Source organism: Canis aureus, chromosome 16 (genome assembly GCF_053574225.1).
Source record: "Canis aureus isolate CA01 chromosome 16, VMU_Caureus_v.1.0, whole genome shotgun sequence".
Classification (NCBI taxonomy): domain Eukaryota; kingdom Metazoa; phylum Chordata; class Mammalia; order Carnivora; family Canidae; genus Canis; species Canis aureus.
This window is the reverse complement of record NC_135626.1, coordinates 2,615,901-2,643,741: the sequence shown is the minus strand read 5'-3', so window position 1 is coordinate 2,643,741 and position 27,841 is coordinate 2,615,901. Positions and strand designations below refer to the sequence as shown.

General features: G+C 60.9%; 2 protein-coding genes across 22 annotated transcripts in view; one reads left to right on the top strand and one right to left on the bottom strand.

The window, feature by feature from the left end:
• Window positions 1–23,560, top strand: part of NR5A1 (nuclear receptor subfamily 5 group A member 1) — a 24,892-nt gene extending 1,332 nt beyond the window's left edge. The window contains exons 1-7 of one of the 3 annotated variants that reach the window (XM_077850625.1): window positions 135–645; window positions 2,232–2,348; window positions 2,464–2,605; window positions 4,526–5,151; window positions 12,415–12,534; window positions 14,166–14,313; window positions 21,843–23,560. In XM_077850625.1, coding sequence (XP_077706751.1) covers window positions 631–645; window positions 2,232–2,348; window positions 2,464–2,605; window positions 4,526–5,151; window positions 12,415–12,534; window positions 14,166–14,313; window positions 21,843–22,090 — 1,416 coding nt within the window. In that variant the 5' untranslated portion in view covers window positions 135–630 and the 3' untranslated portion in view covers window positions 22,091–23,560. Of the gene's footprint in view, window positions 1–134; window positions 646–1,103; window positions 1,147–2,231; window positions 2,349–2,463; window positions 2,606–4,525; window positions 5,152–12,414; window positions 12,535–14,165; window positions 14,314–21,842 lie in introns of those variants that run through there. The other 2 variants (XM_077850627.1, XM_077850626.1) reach the window with 2 other exon arrangements.
• Window positions 14,153–27,841, bottom strand: LOC144285497 (uncharacterized). Of its 19 annotated transcripts, XR_013353749.1 has the most exons (12): window positions 27,474–27,841; window positions 26,246–26,508; window positions 25,893–25,981; window positions 24,982–25,111; window positions 24,457–24,602; window positions 23,994–24,191; window positions 23,782–23,907; window positions 20,537–21,414; window positions 19,592–19,783; window positions 16,843–18,941; window positions 16,282–16,491; window positions 14,160–15,940 (listed from the first exon to the last, which is right to left on the bottom strand). XR_013353749.1 is itself a non-coding variant. In XM_077850629.1 (6 exons), exons 1-6 carry the CDS (start codon window positions 26,006–26,008, stop codon window positions 21,391–21,393), a joined length of 642 nt encoding a protein of 213 aa, XP_077706755.1. In that variant the 5' UTR covers window positions 26,009–26,233; the 3' UTR covers window positions 20,755–21,390. The 19 variants fall into 19 exon arrangements, 3 of the variants coding, with proteins under 3 accessions (XP_077706756.1, XP_077706755.1, XP_077706757.1); XR_013353745.1 differs by lacking the exon at window positions 27,474–27,841 and having other exon boundaries at window positions 14,153–15,940; window positions 16,269–16,491; window positions 26,246–26,743; XR_013353743.1 differs by lacking the exon at window positions 27,474–27,841 and having other exon boundaries at window positions 14,154–15,940; window positions 26,246–26,743.

The window sequence follows — 27,841 nt, the reverse complement described above, 5'->3', positions numbered from 1 at the left end:
CGGGGCCCAGGCCAGGTCCGGAGCCTTCAGATCCGTAGCGGTAGCGGCGCTGCGGGTGCCTAACCGCGGGCCCCACCCCCACCCCCACCCGGCCCCACCCCGCCCCGCCCCGCCCCGCCCCACCCCACGGTGAGGACCCTGCCTTTCTGGCCCCGCGGGTCTCAGTACCGTTCTTCGCGGAGGGGCGGGGGCAAGGCGACAGCGGGCCCCTTTCTCTCGTCTCAATTTTTTCACCTGAAAAGTGAGAGTGACCAGGTCCAGTCTCCCCCCCCCCCCCAGAGTAATTGCTGGGCCTGTCCCAGCCAGGGGTCCCCTTTGTCCCGGGGATGCCGGACTCTCCCTCCCCCTCCCCCAGCCCGGGTAAGGGCTCAGCACGTGATGGGGGGAGGGGTTCCTCTGGTCTCCCGGCTCCCGCGCCCTTGATGGCTTCAGGTCCTGCCCGACCTCGGAGGATCCCCATTTCCGGCCAAGCAAACTGAGGCCTGCGGTGGAGGAAGGGTCCGGCCCAGGTCTCCCCGCTGGGTGCTGCTGGTCGCTCTCGCAGCGCTGAGGCACGCGCTTCGCCAGCGCCACGTCGGTTCCTCCGGCGCCCGTTCCCGGGGAGGCCCGCTCATCATCACCACTTCGCAGATGAGCAGACTGAGGGTCAGTGTGTGCGTGCGCGCGTGTGCGCGTGTGTGCATGTGTGTGTGCGGCGTGTGCGCGCGTGTACATTTGCTTGGGTCTCCCGTGAGGAGACGCGGCAGGGCCAGTGGCTCACCTGGCTCCTGGCCTCGACCCCGTGCCTCGGCCACGGACCCCCACGTCCGCCCTCGCCCGCTTCCGCGCGGCACAACGACCAGCGCCCCCGGCGCGGCCCCTGCCACCGCGGGGCTGGACCAGCAGGCGGAGGCTCGAGGCTCCCGGGCGCCCGGCTCCCTCCCGGGCTCCGAGGCGCTCGGGCTGGGCACGGGGGGCCGCGAGGGCGGCGGTGGAGGCGCTCGGCGGGCTCGGGGGCGGGCGCGGGCGCGGGCGCGGGCGTGGTTGCGGGCGTGGGCCGGCCTCCGCCCCCGGACACCGCACGCGCTGATATAGGGGGGCCGGCTCCTGGCCCCTGCGAGGCGGGTCCGCGCAGCGCGCGTCGGCGGCGGAGGGCCCGGGCCCCAGGTGCGCCTCGCTGCGGCCCCGGAGGCGGCGGGGGGGGCCGGGGGCCGGGGGCCGGGGGGGCTGCGGGCCCCGCGCCCCCGCCTCCCCTTCCCGGGCCCGGTCGGCCGTCATCGCGGGCAGGCGGCGCTGCGCCCGGGTGCGGCTCAGCGGCGGCGGCGCGGGGGGCGCGGGGCTCGGGCGGGCGGGACGCGGCAGGTGGGCGCCGGGAGGGCCGCGGCCGCCGTCGCCGTCGCCGTGGCCGTCGCGCCCCTTCTGGCCTCCGGGGTTCCGGGGCCCCGGCTCCGCGCGCCTCCCCGCCCGGGGCCTGCGCTCCCCGCCCGAGGTCGGCCCCGCGGGGACCCGCCCGAGCTCTCCGCGGCCGCACCGCGCGCGCCTCGGCCCGACGCCGGGGGTCGGTGGCTCCGGCTGCGCCTCTCGGTGCCGTCGCTGCGGCGGCCTTTGTCTCCGGCGCGGGGCCCCGGCGGGTCGGAGCGCGCGGCCCGGTCCGGCTGCTCCCCGCCCGCAGGTCCGCCTCCCGGTCGTCCGTCTGTCCGTCTCCCGGCCGCCGCCGTCCCGGGCTCCCCCGAGCACGGCGTCCGCCCGCGTCCGCCCCGGGCTCCCGTGGTCTCCGCCGCCCGGGACCCGCCCCGCGCCCCGCGTCCTCGGCGCCTCCCGCTGCCGCCCGCCGCGCCTCCCCGTGCGCCCCGCGCGACCCCCGACGCGAGGGCCCCGCTCCGGCCCCTCCGCCCGCTCCGCCCGCTCCGCCGCCAGCTCCCCGCCGCCGAGCCGTTTTCTCAGAATCGGGGTTTTGTCGTCAGACGAACGAATCCGGCCCCGAGCGCCAGCGCCCGAGGGCCCCGCGTCCCGCGCGCCGCAGACCGGCCCGGAGGAGCCTCGGGGAGGGGCGGGGGGCGCGGGGCGCGGGGCGGGGCGGGAGGCCGAGCCGGGGGTGCTGCTCCGCCGGGCCCGGGCGGGCTGCTCAGGGCGCGCGGTGCACGGGTGCTCGGCGCCGGCGGCCTCGGCCGGGCGCGGGGACGGGGCAGCGCCGTGGGGTGCCCCCCGCGCCCCCACCCGCCCGCCGCGCTGCCCGTCCCCTCCCTCCGCAGGCGGACGCCGCGGGCATGGACTATTCGTACGACGAGGACCTGGATGAGCTGTGCCCCGTGTGCGGGGACAAGGTGTCGGGCTACCACTACGGGCTGCTCACGTGCGAGAGCTGCAAGGTGAGCGCAAGGCCGGGGCGGGCCGGGGGGCCTGGGGGACTGGGGGGCCTGGGGGGCCGGGGGGGGGCTGGGGGACCTGGGGCCCCTCCAGCGCTCACCCCGCTCTCGCCCTTAGGGCTTCTTCAAGCGCACGGTGCAGAACAACAAGCACTACACGTGCACGGAGAGCCAGAGCTGCAAGATCGACAAGACGCAGCGCAAGCGCTGTCCCTTCTGCCGCTTCCAGAAGTGCCTGACAGTGGGGATGCGCCTGGAAGGTGTGCGCCGGCCCTGCAGCCCCCGAGCGCCTCCGAGCGCCGACCTCGGCCGGCGGGCACGGGCGGGCACAGGGGTCGCGGGGGGCAGACGCAGTGGGAGGCGGGCGCCCGTGGCCCCCTTAAAGTTTCTGGAGCCCGCGGCGGGCTCCCCCTGTGACGCCAGGGCCGGATCTCGGCAGGGCGGGGGTGGGAAGTGGCTGGGGCTGGTGAGGGTCCAGAAGCACCTGAAAGGGAATCCTGGGGAGGCGACCCCCTCTCCGCACACCTCCTTCTGCAAGGAGACTCACAGCTCCCCCACTAACACCCAGCGGCAGCCGGAGCCGAGGGGTTTAGTGCCTTTGCCGGAGTTCAAGTCCCAGTGCCACCACCCCCAGGCTGGGGGACACTGGGTGATCTCCTTAAAGCCTCTGAGCTGCAGATTCCCCATCGGGAAAGTAGACCAGTCAGTGTGAGGGAGCTGTACAGAATGCTAGCGCAGAGGAAATGCCCTCGTCGTCATCATCATCATCATCATCATGTTATTATGTGTCCATCATCACAGCCTTCACTCATCCAGCCCGCCTGTCCATTTGTCCATCCAAACGGTCAGGTCGTTCATTCTGTGCGTGAGAGTCCTTCTTGGAAGGGTCCTGGGAGGGTGAGGGAAGGCGGAACAATCGGTTCCAGAGGACCCAAGCCCATCCTTGCCTTCCCACCCCCGTCCTCCCACCTCTCAGTCCAGAGGGGAGGAAAAACGTTTCAGCAGGAAAAACTCTAAGTTGCCGAGGGTGGACGGTCTCAGGCTTCCACGCTGCTGGCCGCAGCCGGGCTGCGCGCAGAGCAGGCAGCTGTTGGCTAAAGTTTTTAAACAATGTAGAAAGCCCCTAGTGGCTCTGAGAGCTGCCGACCACAAGCCCTGCCGCCTAGAGGAGGGACTCCTAGACAAGAGGGGGAAGGTCCCGATGTCCCCAGCTCCAGGTCCTTTTGGATCGGAAGACGGTTGTTGAAGGTAGCAGAGCCACCCTGCTGGAGCCCGACAGAGCAGAGCTGGGCTGTCCACCCCCGTGGCAGGAAGCTTGGCCGGTCCTAAGACACCTCCCTGCTAGGCACCCCCCTCTCCCTCCTACTCTCTCTCCCTTCTCTTCGAGCTCAGGGTGGGGTCCTGTCTGAGCGAGGGCTAGGGCCACACTGCGGCTGCAGAGATGCACCTGTTGGGTCCAATCGGTGACACATCCTTGGCCAGGTGGAGGGACATCCGGTCAGCCAGGGAGTTCCCTTCTCCCGGCATAGAACCCTGACCAGCTCTAAATTCAGTGTCACATTTGAAGGCACTGGAGGAAGCCGGAGTCATCCTGTAGTAGGGGTTCAGCAGAGTCGGGTAGTCAGTAACGAAGCAGCTGGACACTGGGGAGTGAACTTGGTGCTATGAATAAGGCTGACAAGGACCTTCTTCCTGTCACCATCTCCCTGCTCGGCCTTGTACAAGGCACCTGAACCCATTGCTGAATCCCCAGAAACTCTCAGCCTGGGTCACATGGCGTGATTCCACTCAGCAGGACGACAGTGGACAAGAGGCAGGACATCTGGGGCAAGGACAGCGGGTTCTGCCCAGATGAATCTAGGAACGCTTCTGGGGGTGGTGACCCTAGGGCTGGGTGTTTGGCAGGCATGAGAAAAAGAAAGGGTTTGAGGCAGAAGGAATAACAAAGGCAGGTTGGAGGAAGAAGAAAACGTGCCGAATGGGGGAATAAACAGCGAAGGGGGAGTGGAAAGAACATGGGGTCTTGTAAAGGGTGACCTGGGAGTGCCAGGCTAAGGAGACTGACTTCACCCGTGGGCAGTGGGAGCCTGAAGAGGTACTGAACGGGGGAGGCGACACCGTCTGGGATAGGTCTGGGGTGTGGCGTTACGGTGCAGCTGACCCTCTGCTCCTGCCCACAGCTGTGCGTGCTGACCGCATGCGGGGTGGCCGGAACAAATTCGGGCCCATGTACAAACGGGACCGTGCCCTGAAGCAGCAGAAGAAGGCACAGATTCGAGCCAATGGCTTCAAGCTGGAGACGGGTCCTCCGATGGGGGTGCCTCCCCCACCGCCTCCCCCGCCGGACTACATGCTGCCCCCCGGCCTGCACGCGCCTGAGCCCAAGGGCCTGGCCTCTGGTCCACCTGCTGGGCCGCTGGGCGACTTTGGAGCTCCAGCATTGCCCATGGCTGTGCCCAGCGCCCACGGGCCTCTGGCCGGTTACCTCTATCCCAGCTTCCCTGGCCGTGCCATCAAGTCTGAGTACCCAGAGCCCTATGCCAGTCCCCCGCAGCCGGGGCCGCCCTATGGCTACCCAGAGCCCTTCTCCGGAGGGCCGGGCGTGCCCGAGCTCATCCTGCAGCTGCTGCAGCTGGAGCCAGATGAGGACCAGGTGCGGGCGCGCATTGTGGGCTGTCTGCAGGAACCAGCCAAAGGCCGCCCTGACCAGCCTGCACCTTTCAGCCTCCTGTGCCGGATGGCTGACCAGACCTTCATCTCCATCGTGGACTGGGCACGCAGGTGCATGGTCTTCAAAGAGCTAGAGGTGAGTCCCTCCTTCCACCTGGCTGGCTGCTGGGGCTGGGGTGTTCTCTTGGCTCCCGACCCTCTGTCCCAGGGGCTGTCCTGCTCCCCTGCCCTGGCCTCAGGTAGTATGGGGGCACGGGGGGGGGGCACACTGGGGGACACCAAGAGGTGTTTCTGGTCCATCACAGCCATCCTTGCTCCTTCCCCCTCTCCCTCCCCTCTCCCTCCCCTCTCCTGCTCTCTTTCCTTCTGTTTCTTGAGTCTGTATTTGTCACAGACTCAGCTTCTTTTATCTCTACCTCTGTCTCTTGTTGTCTTTTTCTCCCTGGTATGCTGTCTCTCTGCATCTCTGTTTCTCTAGCCCTTTTGCTCTCTCTTCCTTTCTCATCTGGTTAGCGGCTTTGCAGGCATTTCTCTCACTTCCCCTGAGACCCTGAGCTCCCCTGAATGACTAGCTGAGTCCTTTGGAAGCTGCCTCTGGCTGCCCCAGCCCAGTGTCAAGAAGAGGACACAACCAATCCCTGTCTTCGCATTTGGAGAGGCCAAGAATTCCTGCCAGCCTCAGACGTCCTGGTGGGCGGGGAGTATCTTCCTATCTGAGAGTTGGGAATGCTTGTGGACGTTTTCCTCCCCACCTACCGGGAAAGGTCTTGCTGTCTCTCTGCAGCTCTTGTGCTTGATGGTTGCTCTCACGTGTGTGTGTCCGTGTGTCTGTGTGGGCAGTGGGGGCTGGGTGAGCGATTGTGGGCCCTGTTACTGATCTTCCCAAAGGAGTCAGTCTTCCTTTTTCCCAAGGCTTTCCTTCCCCTGGGTCAAAGTACCTGCAGCCAAAGTAAGCAAGAAAGCAGCAGGAGAAACAGGCCAGATAGGGAAGAGGTTCCCAGGCATCCTGCCTGGTGGGCCCAAGGCCTGGAAGCTGCCCCCCTAAGGCCCTGGCTCCTTGTTGCCTCTGGCAACCTCTGAGGCACCCTCGAGCCCGGGCAAGCCCCAGCCCTGGTTGGCTTGGGCATAGATGGTCTTTAGTCCAGGCTGGTGGGTGTTTGGCTTTCCCAGGCCAGCCTCCCTGGCTATTCCAGGGCTGGATATAAACAGCAGAGCCTGTTGCCCTCCCTGCTGGGGCCACTGCAGCCTTGAGCAGCATTGTCAGTGCTGACGCCTGGGCTTCCTCCAGGGGCATGTGGCCGGATGGGCCGGGGGCACTGCCCGCCTGGGCTGGGCACAGGGCAGGACAAGATAGGAGGTGGTCATCACAGGGCAGGGGGTCTGGGTTACCCTGGGAGTCAAGAATTGGTGGTGATGATTCCTGCCTCCGCCACATAGGGTCTGAGGATGGGGGCCATGTATTTGCCACAGGATGGGACTTCTCACCCTTGCCCCCTCTCTAGGCCAACCAACCTCATGGTTGGGACAAGAGGCAGGGCCTTGAACAATCCCATCTGCCTTTTAATCCTGGCTGGAGGCCCTGGTTGGGGATGAGGACCCCAGGACCCTTGGGTTGGTTGCCAGCTTCCCCTCCAGACTTCCCATGAGCCCCCCTGTGTTGGGGGGAGGAGGAGCAGAGCATTCCTGGCTTTCCAGAACCCTGGATCCAGGGGCAGGGCACTTCCTCTGGCCGCCTTCCTAGTCTCTTGGGGTTTTTCACGCAGGATGGGAAGGGCTTTTGTCCCAGCTTTGCTGAGTGTTTTTTCCTGCTTCTGGCTTCTCTGTGGTCCAAACCTTCCTGCTTCCCCTTCCCAGAACCTCTGAGTCGAGCCCAGGAATATGAACCATGGTTACCATTCTCTGTAAAGGAGCCTTGCAGATAAGTACCAGCCCAGCCCTTAGAGGGCCTCCTAATGAGCCACGTGGAACTTCTTTCTTGTTGGTCTAACAAGCAAGCCCTGGCTAGTGTCTGTTTGCAAAGCCAGAAGTGGGAAAGCAGGAAAGTGGGAGTAGTGCTGAGTGACCCTCTTTTCCCTTTTGGTAGCCATTCACCCCCCTACTTCCAGGCAGAAGTGGGGGGTTCTCTCACTCCGAGAGCTCGGCATTTTGCTGGGCAGTGGGAATATTGAGATGAATTGGACCCAGGATGTAGCCAGGCTATCAGAAGAAACAGATAGGCATGCAGATGACGCCAATGCAGGCTGCCCGGGGCTCTGAGAGCAATGGAAGGGGACCAGTGGGGGCCAGGCAGGAGTGCAAAAGTCTCCATCTAAGGAAATCAGGGGCTTTTTTGATCTCTCTCTTGCCAGAAAGCAGTCTGGGAAGGTTAAAGACATGCCAGTAAGGGAGAACAGCATAGAATAAGGCCTAGAAGTGTGAAAAGGTGTCATGTGTCAGGGAGTGTCGGGTGTTTCTCTGTGTCCAGAGAGGGTCCTCTGGTGGTATGTGATGCACAGCCTGCCAGGGCTGGCTGGGGCCCGACATCCTGGGGCAGGGAGGGCTCCTACCACACAGCCTTAGCTCTCCCTAGAGGCCCACTCAGCCCCTGGTGATGCTGATGACATCTCGCTTACCCAGGGGAAGGCCTGGGGTCTTTGCTAAGCTGCTGGGGATGCTGCCAGCCTGGGGTTCTCCTCCTCTGTTCTCTCTTCCGGCTGAGATGTCCCTCTGTCTCTATTTTTCATCTCACGCAGTCTTGGTGTGTTGGATCTGACAGTGGCACAGAAGTCCGTGACAGAGACCAGAATTGGAGAAGCTTGTATTCAAGTTCCAGCTCTGTCTCGGCTCTGCCACTTGCCATGAATGGGACTCTGGGCAAGTGACTCCTCTGGGCTGGAGTTTCCTTATCTATAAAAGAAGAGGAGTTGAAATAACGTCCACTTCGTAGGGCTGTTGTAAGGATTCGCAAGCCAGGACAGGTAAAGAGCTTCACACAGGGCACAGCACACAGGAGTGTCTGGTAGGCTGGAGCCGTGGCCTTTCCCTCCTGTCCTCTCTGCTGCTGCACCCCTGTAATCATTACTTGCAGGTGGTACTAAGGCCTGGCCCAGAGAAGTGAGAAAGGATAGACCATAGCCATGCTCCCCTGAGCACTAGCACTCCAGGAGAAGACGGGCGGCCACCTTGCCCAGGACTTATAAAGCAACTTGTACCCGCAGCAAGGTAGCAGAAACACCTGTCCCCGCTGCTTGGTGGAGGGCAGTGTGTCAGCCCAGGCAGTCAGCCTTTCTGAACAGTTCCCAGGAAGGGCAGGCTGGGAGGACACCAGATAGGAATCAAGGAGGGGGAGGTGAGGTCCAGGAGTGCCTAATGACCCATCTTGACATTACTTCACCCTCAGCATCCAACTTGGAGGCCCCCGGTTGGCAACAGATTTAACTGCTCAGATCTATGGTTTCATTTAAACAGCAGTAACTCTGTCAGGCCCGGGCTGACAAACGAGGGCCTGCCAACCACTCGGCCAGGGGAGCACCTTGGCCGGCCTGTGGCATGTCAACCACTGGAGAATTACAGAGCCCGCTGGCCTTCGGCTGCCAGACCGATCAGACCCCAGGGGGCTCCAGAGGGGGCCCTGTTGGGAGGGAGGTCAGCTCGGCACCCATAAATACCCCTCCTCCCGGGCAGGCTGCAAAGTGTCAAGGCTCCGGGAAGATTTATGGCAGCCCAGCAGGAGGGGTGGGCGGCTGGTGGGCTGCGCAGACAGGCCAGGCCAATGAGGGACCCCAGGGCTGGGGCTGCAAATGTCCTTGTTCCCCAGGTGCCAGGGAGGTCTGAGGGCAGAGGAGGAACCTTTGCTTAGGGAGAAAGCTAAGGAAGGTGAACACCACCCTCTTTGGTTAAGTGAGCCTCTTAGCCACCTGCTTTCCTGTGGAGAGGGGCTGGCAGCTAGGGCCTTCTGGTTTTCTTTGAAATAAAAAGAGGGTACGTGTGCGTATGCTTGTGTGTGTGCAGGCCGCGCATCCATGCACACACGTGCACTCGTCTCTGTGGGAGGTGTTTTGGAGTTTGGTGTCTTTATGTGTCCATCTGTCCATCTAGAGGAAGAGCAAGTGAAAAGTCTGTTTGGCTGGGGATAGATGGGAACCCCAGCCGGGGCAGGAGAGCCAACCATGGGTCCCAAGAGCCCTTCACAACCGACACCCCTGCGATCGCTCATATGTCTTCTCTAACCAAAGGAGGGAGCATTTATTTGTCCAATTTCTTAGGACAGAAAATCAGGGCAGGGGACGATATGTGGCTGAGTCGGGACTCAAACGGAGGGCACAGGGCACAAGGCTTAGCCAACATCGCCTCTCTCTGCCCTGCCGACCCTATCAGCCCCGTGGGCAGGGCTGCCCCCACCCCTGGGGTCTGAGGTCTGGGTACAGAGTCTGCTCCCAGGGCTTGGCCAGCTGGGTCACTGTGACCCCTCTTGCTTTCTACCCGAAGCTCAGCCTGCTTATCTCCTAATTCTCCGTCTTATCTCTCACTCTTCCACCTCCCCAGCACCCTGTTCCTTCAGCCAGGCCCAAGAGCCCCAGCCCTGCATGTCCTCCCGCCTGCTCTGCCTCCATCTGGGTCGCCCAGGGTGGGCCAGTTGACTCCCGGCAGACACCTTCTTCTTGGGCCTTAGGACTTCCTGGGGACTCTGGGGCAGAGCCCAGCTCCCTGTGGTTACCTTAGGAAGCCTCTGTCTCCGTATGTGTAACGTGGGCAGAATGTTGACCGGACAGGGGTGAGGAGGCCAGGGCTTGCTGAGAATGGGCCAAGTTGCGACCACTGGCCGGGCCTGGCCTTTCTCCTCAGAAACTAGGGGGGGAGGCCTCCTGCCAGTGGTTCTTTGGGGATTGGCCACTTCCTGAGGAGAGATGGGAGAGATGTCTGTGATTCAGCCTTGCCCAGGTCCCAGTGTCTCTGGGCACCAATCCAGGGCTAGCTGTGGCTGAGTCCAGGGCCCCTAGCTGGGCTTCTCACTCTGCCAGTGTGGGCGCTCGAAGAAGCACTTCCTGACACAGAATGAGGTGAACAAGGGAAGATGGGAAGCTGGCAACTCAAAGCAGAACAGAGACAGGCCCTCCCTCTTGTTCTCAGCCGTGCAGGCCTTGGAAACAGTGGGCAGGGGAGGACTGAGGGAGGCCTGACTGTGTGTCCAGCTGCTCACTTGTTCACTCCTTCAGCCGGCCTGAGGCCAGGCCCAGGCTACTCCAGGGTGGGGGCACAGGGAAGGAGGGGGGCGGGCCCCAGGCTGCCCCCCAGGGTTGGGGGAGGCACAGGAAGGAGGAAGAGGCTTCTAACCCCAAGAAGAGAGAGCTATTCCGTGGGCATTGCCAGTTCCCCTCAGGCCAGAGGCTGCCTGGATCTCTCTGGCCCTTGGGGTTGGGGATCATTCCTAGGCTCTCTGTGCCTGTCTTGGGAGCTGATATCTGTTCATCAGTTGCTCACTGACCCCCCTCCTCCGGGAGCCCAGAGATGAACTGGACATCAGCCCTGCCTTCTCAGACCCCATATTTATTAGGGAAGACAGAGGCACAAATGGGTGCCATTAGATGGTGCAGGTGCCACATCCAGAGGATGGTGAGGGCACTGTGGAAGGAGGAGGGGTTGGGGAGAGCTTCTTGGGGGAGGTAACAGGCATGCCATGAATTCCTGGGTGGCCAGAGAGGGTCCTCTTCCATCCCTGGTGGTTTAGAGCATGGATCTGGAACCAGACAGAGCAGTGTGACCTTGAGCAAGTTACCTGACTATCCTGGGTGTCTTCTCTCCATAGACTGGGAATAACAGCCGTACCGTGGAGCTGCAGTGCAACAACTAGTAGTTATCATAGTTTGAATTTATCACGGGGCAGGGCCCGGGAAGGTGCCCAGGAAGTGCCTGCTGTGTAGACGGTGGCCTGCTAATGAGCCGCAGACACTGAGAGGGGCTGGTGTCTGTATCACGTCTCCCTAAGATGATCTGCAGTGCCCCGTGTGGTTCTGAACGCCTGGGAGAGCGCAGTATTTGCCACCATAGAGGGTTGTGGACTGAGAAGGCCAGCTGTGCCTCTGGCCTGGCTCTACCTCTTTGTGATCCCAGGAGAGTCCTTCACTTTCTCTGGGCAGTAGATTTTCATTTAAAAAATAGCAGTTAAAAAAAAAAATAGCAGTTTGGGCCAGGGGCATGATCCCTGAGGGCCGTTTAGGCTCTGGCATCCCATGGTCCTGAGTCCCACTCACCATTGTCACGAGTGTCCATTCTTGCCATGCTAGTGACCCTCCAGGGTGGAAGGACACCCCACACAGAGGCAGTCCCTGTCCTTGCACTGGGTGCCCTGACTACAGCCTGGGTATTCAGAACCCGCCTCTTTCTTTGTTTTGTTTCTGCTTCAGACGAACCATTGCCAGCCACCTGCTCATTCTGGGTAGGACCACAGGCCAGGAGGGCCCTCCTTTCTTTCCATGAGCCTGAAAGCTCTGTATAAGGCCCAGGGGAAGCCCTGTGTTTGCTCTTCATGACTTGTCTTTTGAGCTATTGAGGCTGCTGGAGATGTGACTACAGGCCAAATGAGCATAAGATTAAAATTAATAATAATCTTCCCTCACATTTAATTTTTTTTTTTTTTTAATTTATGATAGTTACAGAGAGAGAGAGAGAGGCAGAGACACAGGCAGAGGGAGAAGCAGGCTCCACGCACCGGGAGCCCGACGTGGGATTCGATCCCGGGTCTCCAGGATCGCGCCCTGGGCCAAAGGCAGGCGCCAAACCGCTGCGCCACCCAGGGATCCCTCTTCCCTCACATTTAAAGGAGTTCTTCACAAACTACTTCCATGAACATTATCCACTAATATTTATCAAGTGCTCAGTATGTGCCAAACCCCCTTCTGATGCTTTGCCCCCTTCACAGAGGAGAAAACCGAGGCTCAGAAGGCTTTAGAAATTGCTTCAGGTCACACAGCTTGTCGGAGGAGAGCGAGGGCCCGAAGCCAAGCCTGGCTGAGTTCTGAGCACTTCCACTGGATCTTTTCTTTCTATCTATCTATTTATTTACTTGATCTCTGCTACACTTTGACAAAGTAGGCAGATAGGCAAAAAGGGCATCAAGAGGTGAAGTGGTGGGATCCCTGGGTGGCGCAGCGGTTTGGCGCCTGCCTTTGGCCCAGGGCGCGATCCTGGAGACCCGGGATCGAATCCCACGTCGGGCTCCCGGTGCGTGGAGCCTGCTTCTCCCTCTGCCTGTGTCTCTGCCTCTCTCTCTCTCTCTCTGTGCCTATCATAAATTAAAAAAAAAAAAAAGGAGGTGAAGTGGCTTGCTCAGGTCACATATCCAAGTGAGCCTCTGAATCGTGAGTTGGGAGAGGGACGGACCTGGCTGGATCCCGGACCCACACATGCCTCTTCCCTCCAGGTGGCTGACCAGATGACACTGCTGCAGAACTGCTGGAGTGAGCTGCTGGTGTTTGACCACATCTACCGCCAGATCCAACATGGCAAGGATGGCAGCATCCTGCTGGTCACCGGGCAGGAGGTGACCAGACCCTATTGTGCCCTGTGCCTTGTCCTAAAGCATATTTCCAGAATTCTGAGCCCAGAATTGGGGGCTGGCTCAGCCCTTCCTCAATTGCCTGACCTCCCTCTGACCAGCTGAGTTCCTGGCCTTGACAGGAACCAGCCCCTGGGAAGCAGCTTAGGGATGTGGGGAGGGTCAGTGAGGCTCTTGAAGAAGGTGGGGGGTCTTGAAAGAACAAATAGGAGTTGGTCAGGTAGTAAAAGGTAGTAAAAGGGGGGGGGCAGTTCCACCCCACCAGAGCAGAGGGGACAACATGGGTGAAGGTGCACAGGGTGTTTAGGACAGCACCAGGGGCTGCTGGTACATGGGCACTAATATGTAGATTTGGGGGGCCAGGAGCCCTGTGAGGTAAGAAGGAAGGCTGGAGGTAGGCCCTAAATCCTGAATGAATAAAGGAGCAAGTGAAGGAATTTGCACCCCCCAGCAGGGAATTTGGGGCACTAGGATACGAGCTGGGAACTCCTGGGATCAAGCAGGGAGCAACAGTAGCTTTAAGTGAGGAAAGGCTCACTCAGGTTGTACTTGAGGAAGCACACCATGGGGGCAAAATGGGGGGTGAAGAAGTCAAGGCCACGGTGGAATGCTGGGAACCTGGGAGAAGGACCCCCAACTGGTGGGAGGAGGTGTGGGAGACATGGAGGGGAGGAGGGAGAAAAAGAAGAGGCTGATGCCAGGGTCGAGGCTGGTGGAAGGAGCATCGCTCCCAAGGGGGAGTCACGAGGAAGAGTGGTTGGCAGGCCCTGTGGGGGTGGAGGTTGGAGGCCGAGGCCCTGCTCCCCATCCCGTCTCCAACCCGGGCCCTTGGTCCTCATGCTCAGTTCTTATCTTGGGGGTCTCAGGACATCCAGGGCAGGGGACTGCTGGTCTCCAGGGTGTGACTTGGAGACCACCTGTGAATGCAGATAGGAGAGCCTGAGGTATGAAAGCGTGTTGGTATTGGCCTATGTCATCACGCAGGCTGGAGTCTCCGAGACCATGGGGATGTCCTGTGTGTGTGTGTGTGTGTGTGTGTGTGTGTGCATGTGCATACCTGTATTTTATTGTACAGATATCTCCACACATTGTAAGTGTGTGGTGGTGAGATCTCCCTGCCACCTTGTGTGGGAACTCATACATGGGTGCCTGTCCCATTACCTTGTGATATGACCATATGAGGGCGTGTGTGTACGTGCGTTCACGTTATGAAATGGGTGGACTGCCCTATGAGTGTGTGTGAATGTGAGCCGAGGTGTGACCGCATCCTCAGTCTGAGTGTCCACGTGTGGGTGTGTGGGGACCTGGGCAGTCATGTGGCTGTGTCCATGTATGTCCAGGCACACCTGCCCCGACCCTGCTCCACAACACCCAGCATGACGTGGTGTTTGCTCCCTGTACCACACAAAACGCAAAAGCCACTTGTACCACCGAGCATAAGGAGCTCTGAGCATGTGGGGCCCATGCTGTGGGGTTTGGAGGGTTTCTGGGGTGTGAGGAGATGCTGCCCCCATCTGGCGCAGCTCCAAGGATGGGCACCCCAACCCCCAGCCCCTGACCCCCCCACTCCGGGCCCTCTGCTGGGTGCTCCCTGACCCTGACATCCGCCTGTGCAGGTGGAGATGAGCACGGTGGCGGCCCAGGCGGGCTCCCTGCTGCACAGCCTGGTCCTGCGGGCGCAGGAGCTGGTGCTGCAGCTGCACGCCCTGCAGCTGGACCGCCAGGAGTTTGTCTGCCTCAAATTCCTCATCCTCTTCAGCCTCGGTGAGTGGGCCTGGCCCGGCCTGGGGCGGCGAGGGGGCAAGGTGGGTGGCGGGCCCGGCACCCAGAGGCTGACGTGAGGTTCTGCCCTAGGGTGGGGGCTTTGGTGGCGCAGGGACCCCTCCTACGATGAGTAAGGGTCTAAAGGGACCTGGCCCAGGCCTGGCTCTTCAAATGGAAGCTGTTTCCTCTCGGGGCCTCAGTTTCTCGGTTTGGGAGTACAGACGACCAAGACAGTGCCTAAGATTTGCCCTTTGTGGGACAAGGACTCCTGATAATTTGGTCAATTCCTGGCTGGAAGCCCTAAAAGAGCGCCCAGGCCACCTCTAGACAGACACCTGTGGGGTTTCAGGCTCTCTGTTCCCTGGCTCCTATCCTGGGGGCCCTGTTTTCCCGGTTCCCTGCTTGAGGAGATGGTGGGGGGGGGGGCCCAGAACCTTTACCCATTCATTTGTTCACTCACTCATGTATTCACTCTACAACCTCTTACTGAGCATCTGTGCTCTGCAAGGCCCTAGAGACACAAGGCAAACAGGATAAGTCCCACACCTGGATTGTCATGGAGCTGACCTTCTCTCAGGAGAAAGACAAGCATGATGTCATTAGTCGGCTATAGAGATGGATGAAATGATTACCGACACGCATGGCCTAGAATCCTGTGATGAGTGCTAAAGAGGAAAGTAACCCAGGGAGGTGGCAGCCCCCGAGCCGGGGGTCTCCCTCTCATTGCCCTCCTGACCCCGCAGCCTCCACCCTCCTCGGGGCTCTCCCCGGCCGGCCTCCTGTCCTCCCTCACCTAGCAAGCCACGTCCGGTGCCTCCTGGCTGTGTCCAGCAACGCTGTGAACACAGACGAGCCTCTGCTGTCAGGTGGCTCCCAGCCCAGTAGAGGCCTTCATCAGGGGCGGGGACAGAGAGATGGGGAACCCAGAGTGGGGAGCAAGGGCTCTGCCTGGAAGGCTTCCTGGAAGAGGGAATTTTGAATGGGGTCTTGGAAGAGGAGTAGGAGTTTGCGGGAGGGATATATCTTCCAGCAGAAGTGTGGACGGGATGGAAGGTCAGAACAGGGGGCAGGATTCAGATGTCATCTTGGTGGCTGCTGACATCATAGCCCCAGTCTGGCAAGGGAGTGCCTGCCCAAGGGTGGGGAGAGCTGGGCAGAGAGGGGTAACTGATGAAGTGTGGTTTGTGGGAAGCCCAGTCCTCGGGCTATGGCCACAGGGGCTGGTCTCCTGACTCTGGCCCCGCAGGCTGGTAGCTGGAGGGCTTCTGTGCAAGGCTGCAGGGCTTGGTAGGGGACAACCATGGTGCGGGGCGGGGGCAGAATCCAGGGCAGCCAGTTAGGAGCGGTGGCCTGGAGCCTGTGGAGGGGCCTCGGGGGCCCGGGCCAGGCTGGCTGCAGCTGGGGGAGATGCCGTTCCTTCTGGCCTCTGGTGGCTCCCCTGGTCTTTGTGAGCTGCAAGCTCTGGGAACTGGCTTTGACCAGTGGTTGTGTGCGGTTTGGGGTGTGGAGACTCCAGGAGTTCTGTGAATCTTTGTGCCTTTGCGTCGGTGCCTTTGTTTTCACACACGTGCAGGCTATGAACTCTCATGGGCTGGCGGCTTCTTACACATCGTGTTGTATAAAGGATCTGTAATCGGAGAGTTAGAGGAGATTTGGAGATAGGAGAGATTTGGAGCGCGTATAGAATTAGGAGTGTGGTGTCTGTGGTGGTCTGGGTGATGTGTGAAGCAATAGTTCTTGACCCGACCACCATCAAGAGGCCTTCAGGAGGTCTAGAGGAGGGGTGGGTGGATGGTGGGCTGCCAGCCACCAGTCTTCTTGGCCAGGCCTCCCTGTGAAGCGGGTGCCAGGTCTTGGCTTTCCAGACCCCCCTAGGGCCCGAGGCATACCCCTGCAGCCCCCGCCTCTCTTCCCAACAGGGTCCCGGGTGCTGGGGACTGCCAGGGTCAGCACACCTCTGGTCCTCACCAGGCCATAAATCCAGGGCTCCTCCTTGTATGGAGTGTAAGGACGGCAAAGCAGAGCCCGGCCCTCTTCTCCCGGTCTGGCCAGGGTGAGTGGCCACGCTCAAAAGCCTGAGTGCCGGCCCCTCCTTCTCACTAGTCTTCATTATGTTCTCCAGAGTGGGCAGCTGGGGGCCTGAGGCAGGGGCTATCTCCAGTGCTTGGCTGGCATAGGCTGGAGGGTGGGATGCAGGAGGGAGAGTGAGCATGTATGTATGCATGTGTGTACACCTGCGAGGCAGGGCGGAACAGTAGTCAGGAATGCGGACTAGGGATGGACCACCTGGATTCTAAATCTGGACTGTGTGTCCTAGAGCAAGTCCCTCCCCTATCTCCAAGAGCCTCTATTTTCCCATCTGGAAGATGATCATCAAAATAATCCTTAGTTTGCTATGAGGATTTCATGAGGGAATCCCCCCGGTGTCAGTGTGGGGCCTGGCCTCTTGGAATGTACATCGGTATTGTTTTCCTTCTAACCCTCATTACGATCAGTGAGCAAATGAATGAATGAAGTGAATGAATGAACCTGTCAGTCTCCATGTCTATGGCTGCTGTGTCTGGCACAGTGCCTTGTCACAGGGCTGTGGGTCTGGCTGAGGTGGGTGGGGGAGCGCCCAGCCAGCAGGTCAGAAACTAACTCTAGTGAGGCTGAGTCCACGAGGGGAGGAGGAGAGGGCCCGGTGCCTGGGCCTGCCTGAGCTCCTGGGAGAACAGTAGGGGAGGATGCCAGGTGAGCCAAATAGGCTGTTGGCGGACAGGTTCCAGGTTCTAGGTTCCAGGTTCCAGGTTCCGAGTTCCAGGAGGAGCCTGAGCAGTCCAGTGTGATCAGGGTTGGGCCAAAGGAAAGAAACCACCCACACCTCAGATATCAAGGAAGGCTTCTTGGAGAAGGACTGGGCTGAGCTGGGCCTTGCAGTCCGTGTAGGAGTGTTCTAGGTGAAACAAAGCGAGCAGCAGCGAAGGGGTGTGCGAAGGGATGGGGAATCCTGGAAGTTCGGTGTGGTTGTGGGGCAGGGAGTAGGTGGACGGGTGCTGGGAGGTAGGCAGGCAGGGACTGAGCTGTAAGGCCTCAAATGCCAGGCCAAGGACCTTGACCCTTCCCTTGGGAAGGCTTTTCAACTGGAGTAACATGATCGAATTTGCATTCTAGCAAGGTCCTCCCAGCGGCAGCATGAGAGAAGGATGGCAGGCGGCAGGCGGCAGGCGGCAGCCCAGAGTCCTGGGGCTGGAGTGAAGTGGACAAGTTTGGGCGAGATGAAGGGGAAGAGCTGCCCAGAGTCTGGAAGGTGGCAGGGGAGAGCCTCTCCCATGTTCCCCAGCCCGAGGGCCCAGGGATAGGTCCCCGAGGGACCTGGAGCCAGAGAGGGATGGCCACTTGCCCTTAGACCTCCAGCCGCCGGCGCCCTGGCCATCACCCTAGGGGCACCTCCCTGGGCCAGGCCGCTGGATCTCCTGTGACAGCCGCCTCCCCACTGCACCCCACCCCATTGCCCGCAGCCCCCTCAGCGCCTCCTTCCCGCCTGCCTCCGCAGAAGGATGCCATTTGGCGTCTAAATAGCCGTCTCCGGCAGGCGTGGAGGCAGGTAAGGAGGTTTAATTAAAATTAGTGCCTCTCTCCTGGCAATCGCGGTGTTTATGAAGATGGGCCCGGCTGGCATTGTTCCGCCGAGGACTTAATCGAAGCTTAATGGATTGACCTAACATTCGATTTCCTGACTCCCATTGAGGCTGCCGCCGTAGCATTCCCTTAAGCGTTTGCAATTTACCCACTGCTCCGCGCCAACAAAAGGCGGCCTGAATAGCAGCCCCACTCGAGGGGCCATTGTGCGCGGGGGCGCCTGCCTGAGTCACCGCTATTGGGACAACATTCTTTATGCCTCGCTGGAATGAAAGGATTATTCAAATATTCAATTAAACCGTGAAAAGGGGGCTTTTCTGAGAACCTGGGGGCCCCCAGCTCCGCAGCGCTGGCAGGCTGCTCTCCGAGGCGGGGGTGCCATCTCCAGCCCTCTCCCGCCTCCCCCCTCCAGGACTGCTGGAGCTGAGCGGGCTGGGGGTGGGGGGCACTCCAGGCTTTTCTCCCCGGTGCCCGTCTCCGAGCTGCGGCGTCCAGGGGCCCAGGGCTGGGTGCGCAGATTAGGTCCGGCTCTCGGGCGCCCGTGAGGGTGGAGATGCATTCGCCCCTGTTTTGCGGATGACAGTAAAGGGCTCAGGGGAAGGGCCTTGCCCAGGATCACCCAGTTGGTGGTGGAGCTGGGATTCGAACCCCTGGCATTTGAAGGGAGAACCGCCGGGTTTGTATGACCCCCTGCTCCTGCGTCCAATGAAGAAAGGCCTGGTGAGCAGTGGGATGTTGGCTCTGTTACACCTGTTACCCCACAATATCTTCACGACGGTCCCCGTAGAGGGGGTGCGGGTAGGCAGGAAAAGGAGCACAACTTGACAGTGGTCTCCTCCAGGGTAAGGAGGAAGAGGAGTCTGAAGCCCAGAGTAGCCTCAGAAACCTAGGCTCCCAGCGGGGGGCCCTGGGGCAGGACCCCTGGATTGGAAGAAACGAAGTTTTCACGTCCTGGCTCTCGGAATCCATGTCCAAGCTTGACCCGTCGGGCTTTGGAGCCAGGAGACCTGGGGTTGAATCGAGACTCTGTCATCTGTTGGGTGTCCTCGGCACACCCCACTGTCTCCGCGCTCAGGGGCGCCCTTTCCTGCCTGCTTGGGTGTCTGTGGGCATTAGCCGAGCGAGCGCCCGGTGCCCGGCGGGTGCCTGGGAGACGGGGAGCACTTGTGTTACAGTCACTGGGGCTCACCGCTCGGTGCTGCTTCTCCCAGGCCTGTAGCCCACCACGCAGGGACGCTGGGGGGCTCGTCTGCAGAGAGCACGGCCCTGAGAGCTGTCCTTGTGCCGCACCCACCCCCTGAACTCCACCCCATTGTCCCTGGTACCCTGCGGTGAGGAGAACAGTAAATCCTGGTAAAGCCGAGGCTCCGGGACACTCCCACTCCTGCCTCTACTGCAGCATCCCAGCCCAACCTCCTCCCCCGCCAGCTCTTTCCTCTGGGCCCCCTTACTGCTGTGTGGCCCTCAGCGGAGCCCTGTCCTTCTCTGGACCCCCAGCCTCCTACTGTGAATTGTTGGAAGACAGTGTCAGGAGCATTGCCCAGCCTGGGGTGGGTGGGGGAGGAGGTGGGGATGGGCAAGTGGGGGTGGGAGGTGAAGGTAGACAGGACCTTATGGGATGAAAAGAGGTTGGGACAGGGATGGGGCCCGTAGTCACCTCCTGTGCCTAGGAGTTCAGCTTCGGAGAGAGTGGGGCCTTCCCCATGACCTTTGAGTGTGTCTGGAGTAGTCCAGGCTAAGGAGGAAGGCTGCAATGTACCGTTGAACAGGTTGTTCACTGCACAAGGGACTGAAATCCAGCTTGAATAGGGGCTGAAATCCAGCTTGAATGCCTCTTGCCATACTCTCTCTGTGGACAAAGGGGAACTTCTTTTTAATTGGCATGAAGGTGTCTTATGGGCAAATGATGATCTTGGGGAGGTGAGGAAAAAAATAACCCTGACTCCCTTATTGAAGGGAGGTTGAGGGGGCCTGCGAGGGGGATGCTGTGTGGAGGACTGGGGCCAGATCCTGCCATACGCCTTGGGACCAGCTCGGGTTTCCCTAAATCCAACTTTGGACAACACAGGCCTCAGCAGGCGCACTGGGGGCGGCTGGGGATCAGGGTTGCCAGGAGCATCAAGCCCTCCTGGCGCAGGGGGTGTTAAGAGGGATTAGAAGGGCCAAGGACTGCACATGCTAGGCTCCAGACTCCCCCGCAGCCACAGGGCTGGCTGGTGGGGATGGGGGCAGAGAGGAAGTGGATGGATGACCACTTTCCAACCCCTGGGTGTTGTATCGCAGGCCAGCCAGGCTGGATTTGGGGATGGGGTACCAATTCTGTGGATTCCTGTCGAACCTCGGCCGCTGTGCTGGGCACCAGCTAGAGGTGCTGCCCAGGAGCTGAGGGAGACCTGCCAAGCAGCAATGAGGACTAGAGTGACAAGAAATGGACCCTTTCTAGGCGCCCCTGGGTGCGAGTGCCGGCACCCAAGCTCTTACCCCTGCAAGGTGGCACGCCCCTTTCATAGAGGAAGAGCGCCTTGCAGCTCAGGAGGGGACAGAGCACAAAGCCACTGCCCCTAAATGGTGGGACTGGGATTTGAACCCCAATCAGCCTCACCCCACAGATGTTTTATTTTTGGCGTGTTCACTGGACCACCACTGGGTATGCAGGAGGCCTTGGTTATACTCCTCTGTCCCTGGCACAGTTGACCACTGGTCCACGCAGAGCTGCCTGCCCTCCTGTCCCTCCCACAGGCCACCATTTTAACTTCACTTTCAAACATGAAGGTTTAACTTGGATTCCTTGTTTGTCCCTGTTCTTACATAACACGCATGCTTCTGTGCCAGCAGTTTTAATTTATGTAGACGGCTTTGCCTTGTAGATCTCATCCTGGCTCTTCCTTTTCTGTTTGTTTTTTTTTTTTTTCCACTTTGCTCTATGCTTTTAAAGATCTGTCCATCTGCTCTGTGTCATGTCTGCTCCATTACTTGTGTCCACCGCCTGGGACTCCCTGGGGTACACCTCCATAAATGGTGCTGCAGTGAACATCTGTGTGCCCCATGGCTCCAGGGGACAATCTCTTTGGGGTACTGGAAGGCTCTTGATTGGTTGCAGGGTAGACCAAAGGAGTGCCTGTCGGTCTCTAGAATAGGGTCACCAGCGCCTGTGCCTGGCAGTTGGGACATAGGACCTTTGTAATCACAGTGGGCCTCGTCTGGTGATGGTGCTGCTGCTGACCGCCACGGGGATGACGGCAACAGGACAAGTTTTTTGTTTTTGTTTTTTTAAGTAGGTTCCATGCCCAGCATGGAGCTCAGTGTGGGGCTTGAACTCATGACCATGAGATCAAGACCTGAGTGTTGAGAGTAGGGGTAATAATGGTGACACACTGGTCTTCTTATGTGCCAGACACTGTTCTCTGAGCACTTTCCACCTGCCAAGTCTCTGAATTCTCCCGACAGTCTGGTGACTTACATCCGGTGATCTGAACAGACCTGCAAAGGTAATAAACCACGTCACCATTGTCACCATTTTGCAGGAAATTGAGAAGCTGAATCACATGCCCAGGGACATACGTGGTGAGGTTGGCATGGTTTTGGAGACGATGGAGTTACTCATTGTGACCAGTGTGATGGTGATAGTGGCAGTAATGATGGTGACATGTGATTGTGGTTTGGTTGATGGTGGTGGAAGTAGCCACATTTGGGAGGGACACGGGGCTGTCAATCTCGGTGATTGATGCTGCTGGCAGTGTTCCTCAGCCATGGTGATGGTGCTATGGTGGCGGTGGGAGGACTGGTTGTGTTGTTGACATTGGCAGCGCCCCGCCCCTATCTTCGGTGCTTATAGGGACGTTGGCGTTGCCAGTGACCACTGATGGTGTGATGGGCTGGGGATCGTGACAGAGCTCCTCCCTTTGCAGACGTGAAGTTCCTGAATAACCACAGCCTGGTAAAAGATGCTCAGGAGAAGGCCAATGCCGCCTTGCTTGATTACACCCTGTGCCACTACCCGCATTGCGGGGACAAGTTCCAGCAGCTGCTGCTGTGCCTGGTGGAGGTGCGGGCACTGAGCATGCAGGCCAAGGAATACCTGTACCACAAGCATCTGGGCAACGAGATGCCCCGCAACAACCTGCTCATCGAGATGCTGCAAGCCAAGCAGACTTGAGCCTGGGCTGGGTGGGGCCGGGACCGGGGCCAGGGTGGGGGTTGCAGCCACCCCCAAGGCCCTCCAGATGTTTGATTTTATTATGCCGATCCAGGAGCCCCACCCTGTAAGCCCCTGCCCCTGAGCTGTCTGAAGCCCTGTGTTTGGGAAGGTGGGTGAGGGTGGACAGGGCCTGGCTGAGGGAGGGTGGCCCCACTGGCACTTGCTTGCTACTCAGAGTGCCCCAAGAAGGCGGCTGCTAACCATCCCCTCCCCCTCCCCTTGCACCCAGCTGTCTGTCCTGGAGTCTGGAGCACATATCCAGGGAGGAGGTTCGGGATTCCCTGGTGGGCCTCAATGTCCCTCAGGTCAGAAGTTGTCTCTCCCCTCTCCGGGAAACAGAAGCAGAGAGGCTGAGCGGGCATCAACTGGGGGAGGAGAGGGGGTCTCCGGAACCCCCTCCCAGAGACCAGGAGGGAAGCCCTCTGTTTTGTTAACTAGGGGTAACTGAGTTTGCAAAATTGATCATGCACTGTGGGTCCCAGAGGACACTGGGGGGAGGGTTAGGACAAAGACCTCCCCCAGCCCTTCTACCCCATCTGACTTGTGCAGGGGAGAACTCTGACATGCTATCTGAAAAGAATCTCACTGCAATCAGCTTTCTATCCCTCTCCCACCAGGGAGCTAGAACATTCTAGCCGCACCCACAGTCGGCCAGCCCAGGCTGGTAGTATCTGCAAGGCTGTAGTCAAGAGGTTTGTGGGTTTGTGGGGTTTGTTTTTTAATCTAGTAATCTAGATACTTTCTGAAAGGTGTATATGTGGGGGGAGGGGCAGGGGATGGATTTGAGGATTGAGGCTGGGACTTGGGGCTTAGCACCAGGTACAGCCCATGGTTTCTCACCAAACACCTGCATGCCAAGTACCCCAAGGGTGGTGCTGGACATTGTTTCAATCCAGAGAAGAGTTGTTGATTACCCCTCCTTAAAGGAATAGCAGGGTGCCCTGCTGGTCTGAGAGTCTCTGTGTGTGGGAGTATGGGTGACCTTGAGGAGGGTGTATGGGGTCTCCAGATGGGGGAGATTGCTGAGAGGCCCCTCCCTCATTAGCCCGGTCCCCTTGGGTTCCTGGCTGCAAAGCTTGGAAGCTGGGTTTCAGCTCCCTGGTCTCCTCTGCCCCGTGTCCTGAAAAACACGTTCCAGGCCCAGGCACTAGGGAGGGGCCTTGGCTGTCCTTTCTCCCTGGCCTGGGCGTTCCTGTCTCTCCTGCTTTCACGTTGCCATTACAGCTTGTGCTGAGCCTGTCCAGTTGGAGGTGACTGGGCATCCATGCCTCCTTGCCTTCCAGCACCCTGTCTCGGTCCCCACCCCTGCCCTCTGAAGTGTGTGCCCCTGCCAAGGCCAGAGGCCCATGACCCCAAAATGAGAAGTGCCCTTAAGAATCTCCCAGCCCCTGCAGCCCTAGAATAAATTTTGCAATTAGTTTCCAGCTACCTTTGCCTATGTACATTCTGGGGCCAAGGCAGAAACTCCAAGATGGGTTTGGGCCGCGGTGGGGGGGGGGGGGGGGGCGGTGTCTAGGGTGGGGAAATGCTGTGATTGGGATGGAGGCAACGGATAAGTTTTGGCTCAACACTTGGGGCCAGAGTGGGGCTACACCAGGTCCTGATGGGGAGCTCTTGGGTCCCACACCATCCCTGGGACCTCGCCATACCCAGGAGGCCTGGGAGATGCGGTCTTCCTGGGCCTCAGCCTGAGTCCCCCCTGGCCATGCGTGTCGGTCTTGGGCCGAAGGGACAGTCGCTGTATGAGCACCTCCTGTGCGCCACGCGTCACGTTCCTGTCCCGACAACAGCCCTGTCAGGTCGGGGTTCTAATCCGGGAGAGACACTTGGCAGCCAGTGGCCTGCAGGGGCAGATTCCAACCTGGGTCGTGCTGGCCTCGGAGCCTCGGCGCTTCCCTCCTCCTGACGGCCCGGGCCGCCCGCTCGCCGGTTCTCCCGCCTCCCTCCGCCGGGTGGCAGCAGCGAGCACGGCCGATTTCTGGAGCGCGGCTTCTCGGCCCTTCGCCGGCTTGGTCTCATTTTGTCCCATCTGCTTCCCAACTGCTTCGGTAGTTGGCAGCTCCAGGTTACAGATGAGGAAACCGAGGTCCAGAGAGGTGAAGTGGCCCGTCCAAGGTCACACGCTGAGAAGCGGCATGCCAACCTCCGTGTCCCCACCCGCCCGACTAGCTCACCCCTGGGGCCAGGCCTGGTCCACTCAGGCCTTTATGCACATTAGAAAAAAGATGCCCCCCCCCCCCCCCCCCCCGGGGAGAAGTATCCCTAGGCACACAGCCGGGCAGTAGCTTTTATGGAAAGCAAAGTGTCCCTTTCCCTCCTGGCACCTTCAGAAGTGAAGTAGATGCTCTGGTTCCTGCCTCTGGGGAGCGTCCAGTCTCGTAGGACTCTCTCGGTCAGGTCGGTCAGGTCGTCGTCTTGTGTGAGCCTCAGGTAAGAGCCAGATAAGATGAGGAAGTGATGGATTCTGTCCCTGGGGCGACAGGAAGTCCTCTCAGCAGAGGTGTCATCCAAACTGGGTTTTGAAGGATGCCCAGGGCTTCCCCAGCTAAGACAATCGTTGGGAGCCTGTGGGCAGGTGTCTGGGGACCTGAGCCAAGTTATTTGGGCTGGGAGTAAAGCGAGTCGGTGGTGGGGAGGAAGGGCATGGGGCGGGGGGGGGGGGGGGCTGGAAAGGACTCCTGGGGAGGGCGCCCTAGAGATGCCTCCTCCCGCCCTCCCGCCCTCCTGCCAGTCTGCAGTCCCTAGGGTTAGTCGGTGGGGAGGCAGGAACTCCCCGGGGCGGAGGCGAGCGGAAGGAGTCAGAGGCCGCCGAGACCAAGTGCCTGTCCCATTCAGGGCCAGCTTCGTGCCTCCCAGTGTTGCTGCGCAGCAGCAGGCAGCCGGGCTGAGTGCCTTGTTCTCTGGAACCGTGGCAGTGATCCAGTGATCGGTGATCTGGTGATCCACCGCCTGCTGCTCCTTCCTGCCGCACCGCTATGTCTTCCCAGAGCAGACGGACCGTTGCTGCCTCCTCCACCCCCCAAACCCGCTGTTTCCCGACTCTGCCGGGGGTCTTGGAGGCCTCACCCCCCTGTCTACAGGGCAGGTTCTGTGCGCCACCTCCCACCCCCAGTCCCCTATACATCCTTCTCTGAAGACAGCTGACATTCTTACTGTGTGCGAGGCCCAGCGACCACCACACAAGACTGCATTGACCCCTCTTGTCACCTGTGGGATTGGCCTGATGTCCCCCATGGGCTTCAGAAGGTTCGACAGCTCCCACCCCTGGAATGAAATACCCGGACCCCTGTCCTTGCATGATGGATCGGCCACTTCCGGAGAGTGGAAGCAATACATGAGGTCCCAGAGAGAACTTGGTGCAGCTTGTGCCTTGCTCCATCTCCAGGCTTCCCATGCAGCCCCGCCCCACCTCCACTCAAGTGAGCCTCCTCCAGGGAGGCTGCTCTGATGCTCACATCCTCTGGCCCCTGCAGCATCTGAGCTAGGATGAGGTCGGCAGGACAGTGGTAGCGGCCCCTGGGCCCATCCTTCACCTGGCTTCCACCTCAAGGCCCACCCTGGTGCCAGCCTCTAACATGTCATCACCACCGATCACCTCGGCCCTGAAGCCAACTCTCCCTAAGAAGGGACCTGGACTCAGGAGTCTTGCCCCTAGCCCCTAGAATCAGTGGTGGCAGGCAGCACCCTGTCCCATAGCCAGAGTCTGAGTTGGGGTCTCCCCGCAGCATGACCCATCATACCTGGAGCCAGGCCCACCTACCCTGGTGCCTTCTCTGAGCAGTCTTGTCTGGGGGACTTCCCCTCACCGCACCAGTGGGGGAGAATATCTCTGAGCCTCAGCTTCTTCCTCTGTATAATGGGGGTGACAATAGTCATGGAGCTGAGGTGAGGACCCACAGCTCTAAGAGTCAAGGACTCAGTACCAGCCAGGTACACAGTAGGTGCTCATTAAGTGTTGGCTGCACCAACCCTGTTGATGAAACTAGGGCTGTCTTGATTCCCAGAGACTAAGGGGCAGCTTCTCTTGTCCCACCCTCCTCCCAGGGAGCCTGGCCTCCCGTCCCCCTCCCCAGGCTGGGGTGACCCCCAGGAAGGAACAGGTCACAGTGGTACCACTTATTAGGAGAGCCACCGCAGGGCTGTCAGAATTTCAAGGCAGCCAGGAAGGGCCAGGGGTGGAGGTGTGGGGGACAATCTTGGAAAGTTAGGGGGTGCTGAGCTGTGGGGCACAGCAGGGCTAGCACAGTTCCAAGGCAGGGGTCCCACTGGAAGTAGGCAGAGGTGGCTGGCAGACGCAGCAGGTGGTCCTACGGGGTCGTGCTGTCCCTCAGGGGGCCCTTCATGAAGCATGAAGTCCACAAGCGCTCGCTAGAAACCTGGGAGGAAGGTGTCGGGCTGAGCCAGCAGAGTCCTGGTGGGGGCCCTGGAAGGGACTGGAGCTGAAGCTGGGGAGCCCTGGGGGTGGGGGCTGTGGCCCGGGGCCCTAGGCCGGCTCCCCCGTCCCACTGTCTCCCTCCAGGAACAGCGGGGGGCGCCCCGCGGACTTCCCGGGCTCCCAGGGAGGGCGGCACCGCCTTGGGAGGGAGGGACGCGGGGCCTGGGCGGGGCGGGGGCCTGGGGGGGCCTGGGGGGGCCTGGGGGGGGCCTGGGGGGGGGCAGCCGCGGGCCGAGGTGGAAGCGGCTCCGTTGCTACGAGCGGCCTTAGCAACGCGCGCGTTCAGCGCAGACAAAGGCGCCGTCACTGGAGCGCGGCGGGGGTGGGGGCGGGGCGGGGCGCGGGCGGGGCGGGGGCGGGGCGCGCCGTGGGTGGGGGCGGGGCGGGGCGGGGCTCCGTCGGGCCCGCGGAGGGTCCACCGCGCGCTGGCCTGGAGGGGGCGCCCCCCGCCTGCTCGGCCGAAGCGGGAGCCCAGGCTGGGAGCCGGGGCCCTACGGACTCGGGGCTCCCCATGGCGCGGTGGGGGAGGGGCCCGGCCGGCATCCGCAGCCTCTGCGGCTGCTCGGAGGGACGGGGGTTCCCCTGTGCCCGGGTTAGAGGAGTCCCCGAGGCAGGGCTTTAGCCCGGAGCCCCGCCCAGCGGGAGCCGCACGGACCGGCCTGTCTCGCGCCCACAGGGAGGTCCCCGGGTATGAGGCCGGGCCGCTGGGCTCCAAGACCGGGTCCTGGGCGGACACAGGCGGGCAGTGGCCAGGGCCCCTCTGCTCCCCCGGGCTAGGCTGAGCTCCGGAGGCTCAGCCCTCTCTGAGCAGGCCCCGGGGGAGCCCCAGCCTGGCTCCACTGCCCACAGGCCCCCATCAGCTGTCCCGCTGGGGGCAGAGCCTGAAGGATGGCGCTTGCTTCTCACCAGGTTTGGAAGTCCTTGCGGCCCGCAGGGCATCGGGGGAGGGGCGCTGAGAGGGGCACACCCGGGAGGCTGGGCCTGGGGGGCAGACGGAGGGGGTGCACCAAGGAAGGAGGGCTCCGGGCTCCCTGCCCCTCCTGCAGCACCGCGCTGGGAAGGGAAGAGGTCCCAAACCTGTTCCCTAAGTACCCTCTCCCGATGAGCACTGCGCTATCCTGATGCCCCCAGTGTCCCCATGGAGGCCTCTCAGACGCCAGGAAGAGGAAGGGCCCGCAAGGGGGAGGACACGTGTGCTTGCTTCTCGAATCACCTCCATCCTGGGGCAGGGGGGCTGAGGGGGTGTCCAGGTGCCAAGGGGGAAAGGGGAGCCC

Bases quoted from the DNA above. Each gene is read 5' to 3' on its own strand.
- LOC144285497 (XM_077850629.1), bottom strand. From the start codon at position 26,008: ATGACTATTGTCACCCCCATTATACAGAGGAAGAAGCTGAGGCTCAGA. The intron at 25,033-25,892 runs GTAGGTGGGCCT...CCACGGTTCCAG, and splicing joins TGCTCAGAGAAGGCACCAGG to AGAACAAGGCACTCAGCCCG. The intron at 24,603-24,981 runs GCACGAAGCTGG...CTGTCGCCCCAG, and splicing joins CTGCGCAGCAACACTGGGAG to GGACAGAATCCATCACTTCC.